At 36.7% G+C, this 19199-nt stretch overlaps 1 protein-coding gene across 1 annotated transcript in view; it reads right to left on the bottom strand.

Moving 5' to 3' along the window:
* Window positions 1-19199, bottom strand: part of FBN2 (fibrillin 2) — a 167996-nt gene that overhangs the window by 83892 nt on the left and 64905 nt on the right. The window contains exons 12-19 of the mRNA XM_082074936.1: window positions 19001-19120; window positions 18325-18450; window positions 17553-17675; window positions 16378-16500; window positions 11948-12100; window positions 11005-11058; window positions 6447-6572; window positions 3378-3503 (exon numbers count right to left, since the gene is read on the bottom strand). Of these exons, the coding sequence (XP_081931062.1) occupies window positions 3378-3503; window positions 6447-6572; window positions 11005-11058; window positions 11948-12100; window positions 16378-16500; window positions 17553-17675; window positions 18325-18450; window positions 19001-19120 (951 nt within the window). The remainder of the gene's footprint in view (window positions 1-3377; window positions 3504-6446; window positions 6573-11004; window positions 11059-11947; window positions 12101-16377; window positions 16501-17552; window positions 17676-18324; window positions 18451-19000; window positions 19121-19199) is intronic.

Here is a 19199-nt window from a genome sequence, read left to right as displayed (position 1 = left end):
AATGATCAACTGCCATGGCCAGGGACACCTTCTGCTAGACCAAGTTGCCCAAAGCCCCATCCAACCTGGCCTTGAACACTTCCAGGGATGGGGCATCCACAACTTTTTTGGGCAACCTGTGCCTCAGTGCCTTCATGGTGAAGAATTTCTTCCTTCTATCTAATCTCAATCTACTCTCTTTGAGTTTAAAGCCATTACCCCTTGTCCTATCTCTACATGTCCTTGTAGGTCCCCTGTAGGTACTGGCAAGCTGCTATAAGGTCTCCCTGGAGCCTTCTCTTCTCCACGCTGAACAACGCCAACTCTCTTTGCTTGTATTCACATGAGAGGTGATCCAACCCTCCTCAGATCATCCTCAGAGTCCTTCTCTGAACTCGCCTCAACATGTTCATGTCCTTCTTATGTTAGTGGCTCCAGAGCTGGATGAAATACTCCAGGTGGGGTCTTATGAGAGCAGAGTAGAGGAGCAGCATTGCCTCCCTCAACCTGCTGGTCACACTTCTTTTGATGCAGCCCGGGATACAGCTGTCTCTCTGGGCTGTGAGTGCACATCGCTGTGTCATATTGAGTTTCTCATCAACAAACACACCCTTTTCAATCACAAGCTAAACCTGATACCACCATGAAAGGGAGATAAGACAGGGACAGATCTATTCTTTTTTAGGATCTTTTGGAATATCAACTAATACTCTTTCATTAGTCTTTGCAGGAGTCACAGTACAAATATTGCAAATATGTACAGAAGTGTGTTCTTTTATGTATATCTAAAAAGAAATGTTAAAAAAAGAAAACAACAGTACATGCATTAATTAAAATCTCACCAAACCCACCAAACAGAAACCCAAGCAGCCTTACTTAATAAGCCTGAATGATCACCTCAGTAATTATTCTTTCACAAGAAAATAACTTTAATTTATGTAATAACTAGCTTAAATAAGGTGTGTGTGCATTTTCTACCTCATGCTGGCTTGAGTTGTGAAATATCTCAGTTCCTGTATTACTGGATGACTGTCAGACACTCTAACATGTTAGTTTGATGTTAGTTTGAGTAAATCATACTGGTTCTTTATTAATATTTTTAGAATTCATTCATAAATTGGTAATTTGGGTAATGCATCTAATTCCCTCAGACAAAACCTAAAAGTAGTCACATTACTTAGAAAAACGCACTAAGGTGCAATTAGGAGGAGACATGCCTGCCATTTGGATTTCTGCTAGTATCTTTTCTTCATATACTTTCCTGTGAACCCTATTTTATCTTAACTGTAACATTTTTTTTTTTTAATACTATGGTTTGCTGTCAGTATCAGCTGGCAATGCTATCTAAAGAAATCACCCTCTTCTCAATGAACTATTAATTCAAATGAACAATTAAATTCATTTCCATTCTAGGACAATAGTCCCTCATTCTCTTCTCCACTTACAGCCTCCTCACAAAGAAGATGAGATAAGATTCGGTTCACTATATCATGATCCCCAAACTTCTTCTAGCACAAGAGAAAACACTGCATTGATGATAAAAATATCCAGAAGACAGGAAAGATCACTTTCTTCCCCAAGGCTCAATGAGACCGTGAAACCAAATTTTTGTTGTTGTCATATCCTAATTTCAAGCCTTTATATTAATATTACTCTTATTATTATAATTAAAACAAATTTACACTTTATATTTGAAAAGCTATATAAATTTTATTTCAATAATTTTGGCTAGGTTGTTTGAATTCTGGCATCTCATTCGTCTACTATTTGGTCAGTCTTATGCTTTGAAGTTGATGGCTTTGTCATCCTAGTAATGAACTCCTGTTCTGTTTTTTCTATCTAGAAGAATCCTTAAGACACGTGCAAACAAGGACACACTGCAAGTCTTTTTCACAGCTAGAAATCTTTGAGTGCATGGAAACTTAACATATAGCCAGACCCTGAATAATAAATTTCACCTGTGCATTGTGTATAAATACTAGGCACTGAGACAACTTCCCAGAGAGAGCACTATAAATCCATGAGCGTATGATGTAAGAAAAGCCCTAATCTGAACAAGTGCTACTGATTTGTAACATACAGGGAGAGAAGAAATTTTAACTTTTAAAAGTGACCTCTGAAACACACATGTACTAAAATATAAAGGAACATAATTTCTTTTGAACAGTAAGGGTGAAGAGATGAATGAGTTGATACTGCCAGAATTTAAAACATTTCGTGAGACGTTTTGAATGCAAACACATGTTAACTTTCCAAACAGTTGGAGACATTCAAACCACTATTGCCTCCTCCCCATGTTGCTTGGTTCCCCTTCTCTGCTGAAAACTGGCAAAGAGCACAGGAGTGCTCCTCACCTGCTTCGGTGCAAAGACAGCCCGTCCAGCATGTGCTGCTGAGGAGACGGTTTCAGTTAACCTGACTGATCTTAAACAGCAAGAATGGTTTACAGAGTGCTTCCACTTTCCTTGCTATGTGTTTGTTTAGCTGTGTGGCAGCAATTTCTGTCTGATCAGTAATAACAAGCAGCTGAGGAAAATAATGTCTTCCACTGCTTCAGACAAATCTGGATGAAAACATTTGTTCACATAATAGTTATTCCATAGCAAAGAAATACAGCTTCCCCATCGCTCACTCAAATGCAAGAATATTTACTATAAAAACTTTCTAATGATAACAAATATTGAGATTTACAGATCATGGAACCAAATAGAAAATAAAGCAAAGACCAGTGAAATTCTACTACACTAAATATTAATTAAAAATGGAGGCAAAAGCTAACGCTTCTATTTTGACTTTTTCATATAGCCTTAATTTTTTTATAATTAAAACTTCTCATTGGTTTCAGCTATGTAACATTTTCATTGCCCTAATATCTGTGTTCAATAGTAATATAAGAAAGCAATTTTGATTATACTGTAAAAATAGTGGACAATTTTAGTACCACCAGGCAGTAATATCCAGATCCTGGAATTCAGGCATCACATAAAGCATCGCAAATACCAGAATTTGATCTAGAATTAACTATTGCCAGAGGCTGAATGGAGAAAATAAAGCAGAGACTCTGTGATCAAAATAGATACATTTACCTAAATGACAGACTAGGTGTCCCTGCTACATGACCAGAGGCAAGCATATATTCATGTTTATTCCAGCTTAAAAGTGTTTTATCTAAGGAAATGAAAACATTTTCATATAAAAATGAAACGATTACTTTGAAAGAAATTCAATGGCAGGACCCAACACTAAAAATTACTGCAGAGAAATGTAAGAGGATTTACACAATATCTTAGTTCTGTCTTTTCCTCTGATATTCGTCACCACTCTGAATCTCTTGTTATCATTTAGCTTTAACATTAGTTAATAAGCAATAAAATTCACACAACTTGCAGATTTTTCACCTTCACATGTGTCTGTCTCGGTGCTGAACACATAACCCTTTGGACAAGTGCAGGTGTAGCTTCCAGGGGTGTTTCGACAGAGACCATTATCACACAGCAGCCCGTTCACTGAACATTCATCAATATCTGCAAAAAGATGAAGTAGGACATATCAATGAATGCAAATGCCAAGAGTTGTCTTCACCTCAACAAGTAGCCCATGTTGCTTCCTGGAGCAATAATTATGTTGCTGGATATGCAGTTTTCTACACCAGTGACTGAGCAACGAAAAATGCCAATTCTTTTCAGATTCTCTTTACCAAAAAATCTAGTCCGCTTCTAAATTTTTTCACTAGCAGCCTCTAAAAATAGTTCATGGTTAGTTTTAAAATTATAATTACATTTTCCTAGAAAGTCCTTGGGATATCTGTCAGTTGTGTGACTATGTCACCATGACAACTTCATGAAAGTCTATTTGCTTTGAAACCAGCATTTTTTTTAAACAACCAAATAATGGTGTTAGATTACCATTCTAGCCCTGTTTTATAGGCAAACATTGATTTTGTTATTCATGAAGTAAATATAAGCATCAAAATCAAAATTGTACAGTGAATGTGTGGCAGACATCTCAAGAGTACACATGTATCTCCCCTCCAGAGGTATATTGTAGTAAAAAAACCCCTATGATTAAGACCAGGTTATCAAGCACCCTGCATAGGGAAGCCACATAAATTAACATCACTCTCTGAACTCCTCTTACGCTAAGTGCAAATAATGTTAATAAAAAGCAATCAGTCTTCCTCATTGACCTACTGTATATTTTTTAAAAGGAAAAAAAATATATTTTAACCTATTTTCCTTTAATGCCCATCACATAGCACAAATACTTAAGTTTATAAAAGAATATCTACAGGATAAGCCATGATACACCTGGCACTGTCTTCTGTTTCAGGGTGCCTCCTATATTTTGAGTACTTGATTTCTCAAACTTAACCTTGCAACTGAAATCTTAAATCAACTAGATTTTTTAGAGAGTTTATGTTCAAAAATAAAAAAGAAAAACAAGAATGCAATATAATTACAATCTGGAAGCTTTTGGTTTCTCAAACACATTAGATTTTGCGAGCTATGCTTATAAAGTCCTTTAGGATTCGGACAATAAAGTCTAAATTTCCACAGATGATGAATCTGATATTTAAGTTTGGCAGCTGTAAAGAAACTCATCTGAATTAACATGTCCTTAATCTAGCTTCATCTGATTTTAACCAAGTAAAGGAGGATGGATTTGGAATTTGACATTTTCAATGGCAACAGACTTTAATTTTGAGCTTGTTGTCATATGATCCCTTAACCCAACTAGCAGTATTATGAACATATTATTTCCTTAGGGTCTTACAGAATAACTTCAGATGTGGACTGTAACCTATTGTGATATGCAGTGTAAAAACAGAGAATGATATAGTTCATTCTCTTGAAACACTTAAAACTGACAAAAACACTGTCTGTCTGATGACCATTTTTATTTCCTGGCAGCTCATAATCTTTATCATTAATAAAAGGATTTCAACTCCTTATTTGTGTGTTCATTATTTTTTTTTTTTTTTTGTGCAAAAGTTCTACTAGCTAACAATAAATGCATCCTTACAGTCAGTATGCTGTATTTTTATTTAAATAATTAAAGAGACATGTACCTATACAAGCACTTACATAATCCCAGGTGTAACTAGATAAATAAAATCCCTTGCCATAAAATCCATTCGGAAAATGAATATTATGCGAAGTATTTAAAAAAAACCACCAACAGTTTTTGGCAGCAGTGCCTTTCCTGCCAAAAGGTCATAAAGGACAGTAACTAGCTGCAAAATTCCTTAAGTCAAGCAGATGAAAAGAAACACTTTTATTACTTTGTGTTTGCTTTGCATCACTAGGTAGGAATGTTTGGTATTGAAATAATACCACAGTTACATAGTATAGGTTTCCCCTACCAAAAATGGTGGTGTTTTGTTGACCACAAATACCAGTGATAGGTCAGTATCAACTTTCAAGTGTAGAGAGAAATAATTATCCAAAATAAACACATCAGATGGCAGGATGATGCTTAAGACTTTCTAATGGCTTCAGATAGATTTTCATTAGCTTTTAATATAAACAAACTTCAGTTTTCTGTTTAGAATTACAGGACTATAACAGGACTATAAGCACTATTACTGTACAATGTACCTGTCGCATAATACACTTTTTTGGGGTGTAAGAATTCTTAAAAGAAAAAAAAAATATTGAGTTTCATGTATGACCACGAATAATAAAATAAATTACACAGAGAGTGAAATGTATAACATATGTATCTTCTGCTGGGTATACTTAAACACTTGCAGAAATCTAGATACTGTAACAACAGTCTCGTATAAACTCAAAGTGAACCACAAAGACAAATAGAAGTTTCTGAAGTGACTTGAAATTCTGAAGATTAAAAGAAGAGCTGTTGCACTTGAGCTCACTGTTCAGACATGATTTGTGAAATCCTAAGAGTGGGTTGTTGCTTCTCATGAGCTGAAGCTTTCAGAAATTAGACAACTAAGTGTGGAGCAATACATTTTGCCAGATTTGTGTAACTTAGGGACATAACAAACTATTGCATAGTGAAGAAATTGTGTACATATACCACCAGTTATCACCCATTATGACAATGATAGCAATCTGTTACATTTCATCATGCAAAATTGTTACCTTTAGCTCTTGATAAATTATCATCCAGCCTTGAAAGAAACCCATTTTAGGTGGTTTTTAGAAATGTATGACATTAAAATGTAACGAAAACTGACACATGCTTTTGAGAAAATTAATTCCTAATCTGCAATGATATGTCCTGCTTACACTTCCCAAACAGTAGTAGCCCCCACCAAATAACAGAAAAATACACCTGTAAGAATATTAGTCATGCAGTGACTGAGAAAAGCAGTTTTATTAGAGAATTTTTGCATTTTTATTGTAGCTTTATGAAGCAGATGTCTTGCAAACTAAATTAGGCCAAATTAGCATCAATATAGTGATGAATTTTTCAAAAGCAATAAAAAAAATTGGGCAACTTACCCACACAATTTCTTCCAGAAGGACTAGGCTCATAGCCACTGTTACAGTTACAACGATAGCTGCCACGTAAGTTTTCACAGATTCCATTAGAGCAAATATCAGGATCCAATGCGCACTCATTAATATCTGTATTAACACAACACAGAAGATAACTAGATACTGAAAGATATGAAAAACCTGATTATGCAATAGATGTGGATAATATCTGACTTACTGGATGTTGGGGCTGTCATTCAGACCAAGGGTACAGCAAGGGTGCAGCCAGAAGGCTAAAATAAGTGATTATTTCCATCTATTTGACACCAGTGAGGCCAAACCTGGAATACTATGCCTAGTTTTGGGCCATTTCATGATGTTCACATGGGCCCACTGCTCAAGACTGTCAAGGACCCTCTGGATGGTATCTCTTGACTCTAGCAAAATCAACCGTACCAGTCAGCTTGGTGTCATATGCAAACTTGCTGAGGGTGCTCTCAATCCCACTACCTTGTCATTTATGAAGACATTAAACAGTATTGGTCCCAGTATAGACTGCTGAGAGACATTTAGTCCTTGGCTGTAACTCTTTTCACATGATCATCCAGCCAATTCGTTACCTGTATAACAGTCCATCCATCAAACCCATCTATCTCTAATTTAGTGGAGAGAAAATAATGTTGTGGGGGATGGTATCAAAGGCCTTACAGATGTCAGGGTAGATGATATTAATAGCTCTACCCTTGTCCACTGGTTCAGTAACTCCATTGTAGAAGGCCACCAGACTAATCAGGCACAATTTGTCTGTGGTGAAGCCACATTTGTTGTCATAAATCACCTTTGTCTTTCATGTTTTGACATAACTTCCAGGAGGATCTGCTCCTTGATCTTACTAATCTCACTCTTTCCTTGATCTCACTGATGTGAGACTGACTGGTCTGTAATTACCAGGGTCCTTCTTTTTACCCTTTTTTAAAAAAATGGGTGAGATATTCCCCCACTCACTGGGGACTTCACCTGACTGCCATTCTTCAAATATGACACAGGATAGAGTGGCTTAGCAACTAATCTGCCAGTTCCCTCAGGACCCTGGGATGCATCTTGTCATGTCCCATGAACTTGTGTATGTTCAGATTCATCAGGTGGTCTTGAGCCTGATCTTCTCCTATGATGGGAGGGACTTTCTTCGCCCATCCTTGATGCCCAGAGACTTGAGAGAGATGAGAAGAATGATTACCAGTGAAAAATCTGGCAAAAAAATTGTTAGTATCTCAGCCTTCTCCATGTTGGTTGTCACTATTTCTCCTGTGTTATTTATGGTGTTTGTTTGTGTCTGTGCATATTTTATTGTAATCTTCCTTTTCTGCCTCATGTACCTGTAGAAGCCTGTCGTATTCTTTACATTTCTTACCAAACCCAACTCCAGCTTTGCCCTGGATTTCCTGATCTCATCCTTAAACATCTGTGCAGCATCCCTGTTTTCTTCTCAGGATACATGTCCCTGGTTCCATTGCCTTTGCATTTCCGTCTTACATTTTAGTTTGACCAGGAAGTCCTTACTCAGCCTTGCTGGTCTCCTGACTTCCTTGCCTGATTTCTTACATGTGGGAATAGAGAGCTCCTGCGATCTATGGAAAATGACCTTAAAGAGCTGTCAGCTCTCTTCTGTTACTTTATCCCTGAGGGCAGTTTCCCAGGGTTCCCATCCACTAATTTCTTAAACAACTAAAAGTTTGCTCTCCTAACATTCAGAGTCCTGTCTTCACTCTTTACCTGACCCACATTGCTCACAATCATGAGTTCCACCAGGGCATGATCATTGCAGTCCAGGCTGCCATCAGTCTTGACCTCATTAATAAATTCATCTGTGTGGTAAGCAACAGGTCCAGTAACACTTATCCTCTGGTCAGGCTGTCTATCACATGGTTTAAGAAATGATCCTCAGTGCTTTTGAAGAGTCTCCTGGACTACATACAGCTTGCTGTCTGTCTTTTCCAGCAGATGTCAGCATGATTGAAGTCCTCTAGCAGGATGAGTGCCTGACATATGAGAAAAGGTTGAGGGAACTAGACTTGTTTAGCCAGCAGGGGGGAAGATGAGAGGGACATCTAATAGCAGTCCTCTGATCTTAATAGATAGCTGCAGAGAAGATGGAACCAGACTCTTCTTTGATGTACACAATGACAGGGCAATAGGCAACAGTTACAAATTACGATGCAACAGGGGAAATTTCAACTGAACACCAGTAAAACAGTTATTCCCCATAAGAGTGGTTAAGCACTAAAGCAAGCTGCCCAGAGACGCTATGGGAACTCCATCCTTGGAGATTTTCCAAACTGCACTGGGTAAGGCCTTGAGAAACTGATTCAACTTTGAAGATACCCGTGCTCCGAGCAGAAGGTTAGGGTGGATGACCTCCAGATATCCTTTCCAACCTAAATCAATAGGGAACTATGTGTTTGTAAGAATACCTTGATGCAAAATATCTAGCCTGTGCACTCAGTGCCTGTGGTTTAAAGATCTAGGAAAGAAGCTATAAATTATTAGGAAACACAAATACTTTTCCTAATACAGAACTAATGCATAGGTCAATACCACAACAGCCATAGAAATCCTGGCACTTGTTGGAAATTCAAAATTTTTCTCGGATCAACAGAATAGCATGATGAATGAGATATATTCCCTGAATTTACAGTCCCATATAGAATTTCTGCTGTAGTTGGAAAGTTCCAAAATATTCATATTAACTGTAAGAACAGGAACAGGCTAGTTTTAATATTTTTTTTTGTCTCTGAGGAAAAGAGGTTTTTTCAATATTAAGTTATTTCTTCCCATACGGTAAACCCATTACTTTAAACAGTTCCCTTTCCAAACCCTGGAAAAAACAGTGAGGGTGCTGGCCTAGCTCTGACTTCATAAAACGCTTGTTTTATACTAGTACTGCTCAACTTTTAATATAGGACATTTCCTCTTCAATCATAGTGCAGTTTAGATCATGATTTACATATACTCAGATATGCATTCAGAAAAGTCATGCTATCCCTGGGTTAAACTCAAAGCTACGAGACATCTGAAAATTTCCTGAGAAAATATCAATTGGCATAATATTTCAGCCTTATGCTGTCTTTTGAGCAATACGTTTTCTGTACTGTACTAAAGTTGTTCATATCTTGAAACAAGCCACACAATTTCATGACTCTATCTCTCCTTATCAAATTAATTATTTCAGAAGGTCCACCCCTTCCTGTCACTTTTTATATTGAACCAGACCACAAAATCTCTGTCCTCACCTATGTCGAGAATTCTGTTACATGAAGACATAAAGGTTTTTCACTTGTTAATCACAAGCTGAATGAGAGGAATAGTGATGTGGTGATGGACTGCAGTCTAATTAACAAGCTCTGTATCAGCTAAAAGTCAAATAAAATCTCTGTGACAAGAGTTTCACCGATAAAATGTATTGACTCTCACTCGTGATAAGGAGAATGCATGAGGAACACAGTAGAATTTTTATTGGGGATTGAATGTGGGATCAGTGTTCCTCTTCCTTACGAAACAGAATTAGCAAACCAAGTCCCTTAGTATGAGCAGTGATAGGAGTAGCGGCAAGGAAATTGTCTGCAAGGTCGCTGCACAAGATGTACAGACAGTACTAGGGTTTTGTCTAGAGCTCTAAAGAATGAGGGACTTTATTGGAGACATGAACCCCCAAGAGATTATAGTCTTTATCATGCAGTTGGTAGAGACCCCAGTTGGTTTTATGTTTTTAGTGACTAACTGTATGTTTTCCATGTATCCAAAATAACATATAAACTCCCTTCCAGAATACATGGAAGTTCTCATGGTAGGATGTTGTTGGTAAAACAACATTATGGTGCACTGTCATTATTTCTCCATGAGATTTAGATGTCCTTCAAATGGACCTTGTATAATTCACTGAAAAGAAAACTGAGAGAATTTACAAACTCTATGGATTACAAATTACTTGTAAGCTTGGCAACATGTTAAGGAATGAGCTCACAGAGAAGGAAAAACTATACATATATACTTACGGTATTAAACAGAAACTGAATTTATTTTATTATAGTACTATTTTTAAAAGTTATGTAGGCTGTTACTAAGTATAACAATCAGAGGGCCTCATTTTGTTCCAGCTGAATGGAATAGGAGCTTTAATGCCGACAAGGATAAAAGCTATACAAATTAAATGACTGGAAATATTAAATGTACAGTATCTGCTTTAATTTGGCTGCAAATTTATTAACACCTCAGGGAACTATCTCACAAAATATCATAATACTACATTCCACCATTTCTCTTTCAACCTGCTCTACTTGGCAGCTGCAGCATCCATCACCCCTACTTCAGACCTGGCTCAGCTATTATTTATAAAATCCCTCTCTCTGCAAAATCCAGCACTGTAGAGAACTAATTCTGGTGTTTTCTACTTTGACAATGAAAATACTAAAATCAACATATTAATATTGAGGCAAAAAACTCAGTAAATTAATGAAAAATATAAATCTCTGTATATATATTTTTAACCATGAATCATATGCATTAAATAAAATGTGCAACATACCTCGTCCATCCACAGTAATACCAATTCCACTGCTACACAGGCCATGGAATTCAGCTACTCAATTGAAGCAAGTTGTTGGAGAAAAACGAAAATGTTATTTCCAGTGTTTCATCTTTGTTAATCCTAAACCAAATCCACCTGATCTTTTTTTAAAATAATTTTTCGACAATGTAACTAAAAAAATGGCACTGTTCACATGAAATAACTAGCTATAGATAATAAAATATGTCAAGTAACATTCTACTCTGAACTTTCACATATAGATAAAACCAAAATCTGCTAGCAAGAATTAAAAAGTCAAGCGATTTCATTACAGTCTTGACAGTACTGTCTCCAATTACTACTTTCAACCATAATGCCAGTTTTACTTCAATTCTATCTCAGAAAATGATACTGAATGGAAATACTTTCCAAGATACATCATCTCAGTTCTATATTTAAGACTTTTTTTTTTTTTTTTTTTTTTTTGATCCTCAGGTTTATTTGAAGAACTGATTCTTATAAAATGAAAAACAGATTTCTAAGATTAACATGAGTTGCTCTGTTAAACTGGACTGATTTGACTAGGAAATCTACAGATTCATCAGAGAACTCTGCTTATTCTCTTTGAAAGTATTATTTCGTATAGTCAACACTTAATTCAGGGACCCAACATTATCCAGAGTATACTCAGGTCCTTCATCTTGAATTTTGCCACAGTCTGGCCAATTCTGGAACTAGGTTCAGGTCAAATGTTACAATGCATGAAAACACAAGCACTCACCATAAAATACCAGACAGTTTTTCTTTAAAGAAGAAGCTATTTCCAGAACAAGTGTACAATTCCAATAAGTACTCTATTCACTTCTCTTTAAGGCATGGAATAAACGAACAACCTGATCTGAACAAGATTTTTTAACGTCTGTACGTTCACTTTAGTATGCAAAGAAACACAAAATTTTACCTGAGTTTTTAGCAGGGCAGGGGTGACACGGCTCTCCAAAACCATAGTCAGGACTGGCACAGCAACACTCAGACTTTGTTACAGCACCAGGGAAAGGACGAACACATGCTCCTTTTTTGATGCCTCCATAGCATGTGCTACGCATATGAGTATCTAAGAAAGCACAAGCAAAGAAATAATTTATTTCCTCGGGCTGAGAATGAAATGTATGTATACTATCTCAATGAGGGTTAAAAAAAAAAAAATAAAAATTTAAACAAAATGGTTACACTGGCTACATCTGCTCTGCTCTGCCACAGCAATCCTGATGACATCAAGGCCAACTCTCAAAACTATTTCCTCCTGTTTTGGCTTTTGTTATTGTTTCAGGATTTTTGGTCATTCCAGGGTGAGATGCCTTCTGCATATTTGCTTATAGGATAATTTTGGAGATCTTCTAACAAGCATGTGAGTGGACAGTCCAACTAAACACATGGTTGAGATCTGCAGGATCCAGATGGAGTAAATAGCCTTTAGTTTTAACTCCTATACTTCTACTAACACTCATCTGAGCTGTGGAAATACTCTCTGTTTCACACATCCTTATGGACGAGACCAGAACATGGCTTTAATTTATGCTCCTTGTCATCTTCCAGTAAAGTTACCATACATACAGGCACATGAGCCTGGGTGCATTCAGAAAGTAAGCAGGGTCTGAGGGAATCCAGACAGTTACCTATTTAACAGATGACCCTAAAACAGCAAAGAAAAGTTGCATGAAAAAAATCTTACAGTGGATGTTGAATATCCTGTCTGTGCCAACTGGAATAAGAACTCGCAATTCCTTATGTGTTCTGCCTGCTCTTTGAGTGTTGTAAGCTGGCTTCTATAAAACAGGACATAAATGTTTTCTGTTGCTTTTGGTACCCTATGGAACAGACAGTTCTGGAGCACAGTTAAATATGGCCCAGATTTCAGGGCCTATTCCTTGCCAAGAGTCTAGGTGAAGCCAGTACAATTTGCTTGCACTTCACAGCAGGAAAAGATTATTACGCTTGACAAGAATTCTTCCACAAGAAATGTCTGCTCATGTAGTCTGCAAAATAATTAGTTGCATCACATCCTTTCCCTCCACATCTAACAAGTCCAGATGCCACTCTGCCACAGTTTGGCATGAATAAAGGGCCTTCGATAACTGCCCTCTCATGGAAAGGAAGGCTTCCCCATAGCTATGTATCTGGGAGAGCAAGGAGAAGCTATTCTAGGGAAGCAAATGGCACCAAGGAAAACTGCAGGGGGAGAAAAGATTGGAAAGTGCTACTAATTTTAGAACACTAGAGAATTTACTTTATGCCCAGCATCAGAGTTTAGCATTGGTTCTGCTGTAACTGTGTAGCTGTTTATGAGAAACTCTGTTGGCATTTCTAAACTCTTAAATAGCAGGTCAAATAATGGTATAACAGGGACTTTGAGGTATGGTTCTGCAAAATAACCAGGGTAAAATAAAACTTAGCTAATTTGTTCTGGATGCCTATAGCTTTTGGCAGAGATGTGACCTGCAACCTGAATTATAATTAAAAGTGTCTCAGCAGAGAACAAGAAACTTTACTTAAAGCTATAGTCATAACTCAGCATAAGTTCTGAGGTGATGCACAAACACACACACAGAGCCAGCGGAGGTAACCAAGCACAGATCTGCAGTTAGTAGTATAGCCAAACCTGATATGCCTGCAGATAGAAGTTTGGCTCTGTGTATTTAGCCAACTGTTCCTTTTCCAAGCATTTGTTCCCCATTGCTGTATTTTTTTTTCCCAGCTTGTGATTTTGTGATTGACTCTGCCACACTTATTAGTACTAAATAAAAAAGAAATTTATTCTTTGAATAGCCTCACCAGAATCAACGTCATGATTCAAAAGGAAAATACAGCTCAAGGTAAGAGTGAGAGAATCAGACTGTAGGCTCTTGGACTTTATAGTTTTGCTAACTACCTAGGACACTTATAGGAGTACTGTTAAAAGGAAGACCTATGCAACTTACTAACTTTCAGACAAACACTCTTCTAGCAGCCAGAATGTCTGAAAAGGATTATTTAGCTCATGTAATGCATGGGACAGAATAGCCAGACAGAGAATTCCTGTAGTTAACACAGCACGTATATGCATATATAATTACATATATGTATACACACACATAAAATTCTGAACAGCAAATTGGCTTGCAAATTCTATTCTAAAGGTCATGTATGAGGACATTTTTGTTATGCAATATTTGAAATTTCCTATGTTACTTTATGCCTGGAATAATTACCTCACCTTTTTTAAACCAATTTTCTAAATAAATGATCATTCCGCCTAACAATTTTTGCCATATTAAGGATATTTCCTGTTGAAAATTCAAGCATTTATACTAAACCTCAAAGTTATGTGACATGTAGAGCTGAACATTTTCAAAGAAAAAATAGTGTTCACAGCTGATGGCCAACTTGGGAAGCATGTAGCTGCTAGAACTGTGGTAGCATTAGGTAAATGAAAGGACAGAAAATTGAGCACTGCATTGATTCTTTGCAGCTGTATCACTGACAGGGCTAAAGACGAGGCCAACTTGGACCACAAAAAAGGTACTGAACAGTTTGTACTCAAATCTGGTTTTGCTGCTGTGCTACTAAACAGTGAAATTCCTATATTAAAAACAGTGTACCCAGCCTTTCCTCATTGTTTTATCTTTTAATCTCTTTTCTCCAAATGTTTATTAAACTTGGCTACTGCATAGGACAGAACAAACCTTGCTTTTGTCAGTTCATTCTTCAGTGTGTAAGCAGTTTTGCTTACTAAAAAAAAAAAAAATCTCACTTATTTAGAACAACAAATATTTGGGTTCCAACTAAAAGACTGAGGAAGAAAGTGTTTTAGCTTTCTATTAGCCTATTTTTAAAGCCATCCTGAGTTTTTATTGTGCACTTTTTAAACTGAAGTCTTAACAGAAAAGGCCAGCTTGCACAGGCAGTCGATAGGAATGATTGCACTAGATTTTATTTTAAAGAATTATGAATTTCTGCACAACTTGAAATTTTATTTTAAATGACTTGCTAATAGCAACACAAGGATGTAGTGTCTCACATCCCTTTTTGTGCAAGGTAACCTCCAAACACTGTGATGAAGTCTGTGTTTCCTTTATCTGGACACATGCAGATAAGACATAGGTAGAATCCATCATCAAGAACAGTCATAGCACTGATTAATATATGTGACTATTACAGAGCAAAGCCGATGTTTTCCTCTCTGTCTTTACTGCTTCATGAACTTATCAAACATCTACAAGCTGGCCTCATCTTTTCACCCCAGGAGGCCTCATCACAGGCACATTTGCCTGGTGAAGCTTAATGCCACACCTAGCCACTAACTGAGCCTTGGGTCACCAATGTGCCGGATGACAGAAACATTCGTAAGCTAGGAGAGAAGGAAACTTAGGGGATATAGAGCTGATGTTCTGATACGTGGAAGAAGGGAAAATGGTATCTCCTGTGGGTTAAAGTGGCTTAAGGAACTTTGTAGTATTGAAATCCCCAGTGCATGTAGTCCCATCACTCTCAGAAATTTCTAAAAAATGCATATTCCTCTCCCTGCTCTTCATCAGTGCCCAGTACAAAACAAGTGACTTAATATCTCTTGTCTTTCACCCTTTTTTATTCTTCATCAGATTGAAAATGCTCTATTATTCTCCAAGCAACTCCCTGACGCTACACTAGAGTTTCTGGTGGAGCTGGGTGAAGAATCTCTTAACTGTCAACCAATAACATTTGAGGGGATAAGAGGCTGCAGTTCAGATTATATGACAAAAAGATTATTCATCAGCAGACTAGAAAGGATATGGCTCAAAAGCAAAAAGATGCCAGGAAGAGTAAATACTCTAAGTTTGATTTATAGGAATAACATGTAAACAAGAGTTGGAGCCACTCCAATTACACAGAGGATTTTAAGCTTCTTGTCTTTTAACACCAGGTTTATGGGAGAGCATAATGCAAGGTTTTCTAATAATACTAATAATGATTTTCAAATTCACAGAAACAAGTCTATTTGTTACTATTTCTCCTGCTAGAGCTTTTTCTTTTCAACATTATGCTACAGGATGAATAAAATGTTTTCAGATTAGAGAAAGAGATTAAAAGGGGTGTGCAAAAATATCAGTGTCACAACTGAGTTATGTACTTGTTTTAGTGATTTGGAGTGGATCATGCACAACTGAATATAAACTGAATATACATCTACATATAGTGCACATACGCTAACACAACACATAGCAGAATGGAAGAAAAACACTCCAGATTATCCTATAACAGATCCTCTATGGTAAGATGTCAACATTATCTAGAAGGATGTCATTTGATGTATTTCTTTAATTTGAAAACCTGATAATTCCACTTGCTTTTTAATGAAAACAAAATCTCACTTACCTACACACACACGACCATCAACCCCAACAGCCAAGCCAGATGGACACTCACACCGAAAGGATCCTTCAGTATTTATGCAGTGACCATTCATGCAAATTCCTGATGTCTGACATTCATCAATATCTACCAGGAGGCAACGCAATTCATCAATCTATTTGCTGCTTTTAAGCAAGATTACAGTTAATATTTATAAAACATCACTAAAAGTCTTTATGATAGCAGATGAATCATCAACATGTTCTTGAGAGTTTCTAATAAAACTCTGATATTGGAATTGCACTAAATAATCAAACTTCCCCAAACCAGAAAAAATGTAGCATTAGAGGAACTTCAGATTCTACATGAAGCAAAATTAATGATACATTTCCTCTTTGTCCATCCCATGATACTATAACTTTGCTTCAAAGTGTGGTTAAGGAAGTACTAATCACAGAATGTTCATATGATGGTGAATATGAATTTCAAAGAACTTTTTAGTGGTCATCAATTCCTATCTAAGTCAGCAGCCCAGGAGCATGTACATCAAGAAAATCACAATTATTAGAAATGGCTCAACCTCAAATCAGAAAAGTAACAGTTTAGATGATTTTGCACTTAATAGAAATGACTCAAGCTCCAGCATACTTCTACTGGCAGCAACAGGTATCTTCCATTAGTTTACTTAAATTGATGGTAAATCAGACTCTCTTCTTAAAATGTTTAATATGAGTGTTCAACAACCTCAGTTTAAAAAGTTTGTAATGCTATGTGGGAAATACGATGTCTTAAGTTTTATGCACTCTGAATTACCTGAATAATGATGTGGCAAACACAGTAGTGTGTGTTCACCAATATAAAATCTTTTAAACTTCACATATTGTTACACCCTTCACTATTTCATGAACGGCCTGCACACTTCACTGCACCTACCATGCTCAAAGACTTTTCAAAAGCTAATTTATCATCTGTTGTAGCTTTCACAATACTATTAAATACCTCAGTTATTTATTTCTGCAAGTTAAAGACCTATTTCTATTCTAGTTATCCTAAGAAATCTACTGTAATGAGTTAGTAAGGTATTAGAGTATGATATTAAATCCATGTGACAAGATTGCCATTCTTGAGTGAATGAATGGACAGGAAAAGCCATTTTCAATCAAGACTGTCCTACTGCATTACCCCTCAGTTCTACATACCAGTACAGTAACGCCCATTTGGAGCCAGAATAAATCCCGGTTTGCAGATGCATTTAAAACTCCCATCCTCATTTATGCACATCCCATTTAAACACATGTTTGTAGTGGTGCACTCGTCGTGGTCTGCAAAACATTGCAAAGAAAACTGCTTATAGTTCCTTATCTTCCAAAAGATGACATAGTAAAACAATCAGGACTGATGTGACATATGCCTTCATTGAAGATTAAATTCTACTCAGAACTCTGATTGTCTGAAGATTATTCATTCTATATACAAAGCAGCATTTTTTTTTCCTATTGTGATCAGTTATTTTGCATGTTTCAGCAGACTGTGTATGGAAGAAGAAGGTGAATCTTTCTTTCTTAATGAAAGGATAAAAAGCTTCAGTCGCCTGACAGATTAAGAGCTTGTTGTTTATCTAGGAGGATTTTTTGACGTAGTACAGCCCAAATTAAAAACAGTTATTTCTTCAGCAGCACTGATATATGGAACACTTCCTATGAAGCTTTAGGGAAAAATGTTATTCCTGGCACTGAGTTACCTGAGACTCTTGAGGAAATTTGTGGCTTCAAAACCAAAAATTACCTCAAGTTTTCTTTGAAATCATGCAGTTCTGTAGAATAACTATTGGAATGCAGGGGCTATAAGTTCACCTCAGGTTGTAGCTTATTTTAAAAAATGCAATCCTTAATGACCCTTAATTGTAGCATGAAGTACAATTTCTAGAATCACCGAGCTAATGCCTACCCCATTACTTAGAAGGGTTCTTACCCACACAATTTTTTCCATCTGTAGTTAGTTCAAACCCAGCATTGCAAATACACTGAAAACTTCCATCTGTGTTTACACACCGGCCATTTTTACAGAGAACACCATTCTGGATGCACTCATCTATGTCTAAGACAAAAAAATCAGACAATCAGGTAATTACTCCAAGATAAAATATATATAGTGGCAATTGTTGCTTTGATAAATTCTGACATTTTAGTTAAATATTAGGTAGAAAAAATTTCCAAAGACATATAGGAATTTACTGTCATTGCATCAGAGACAGGCAAAACATTATTTTACAGACTTACACAATAAATGTTACATTTTGTGATGCTCAGCAATCACTTTATGAATATATCAAAATCTTCTCACACATTCATCTGAAAACATACATAAGCATACATCTGTTGTACTAACAGTCTATTTCCTGATTTTATTGTAGAACTCCTGGCTGGGGAATTCCCTGGCCAAGTGACAGATATTCCAGAATAATGGATAAACATTAAAAGACAATAGATCAAATGGAATGGTAGTCCAGAACTAGAGCTTCGATTAGTATAACAACTGTTACGATTTACTGAAATAGCATTGCTCACTATTTTTTTAATTCAACATGATCTGACATAAGGGTTCAGAACATATACAGTGTCCGTAGATGTGAAGCAAATTTTCTTACCAATGCAAGCTTGCTTGGTAGGAGTTCTCTGGAAACCTGCATGGCACTTGCAGTAATAGGAACCAGGTGTGTTAACACAGTCACCATTAGAGCATGGGTTTGATGTGCATTCATCAACATCTGTTGGCAGCACAGAGAAGCATTAGTAACTTCACTATGTATACAAATTTTTTATCAAGCCTAGAAGACTGTAAGTGTA

The sequence above is a fragment of the Streptopelia decaocto genome (genome assembly GCF_964273445.1).
Source record: "Streptopelia decaocto genome assembly, chromosome: Z".
Taxonomy (NCBI): domain Eukaryota; kingdom Metazoa; phylum Chordata; class Aves; order Columbiformes; family Columbidae; genus Streptopelia; species Streptopelia decaocto.
This window is presented reverse-complemented; position numbering and strand designations above follow the sequence as displayed.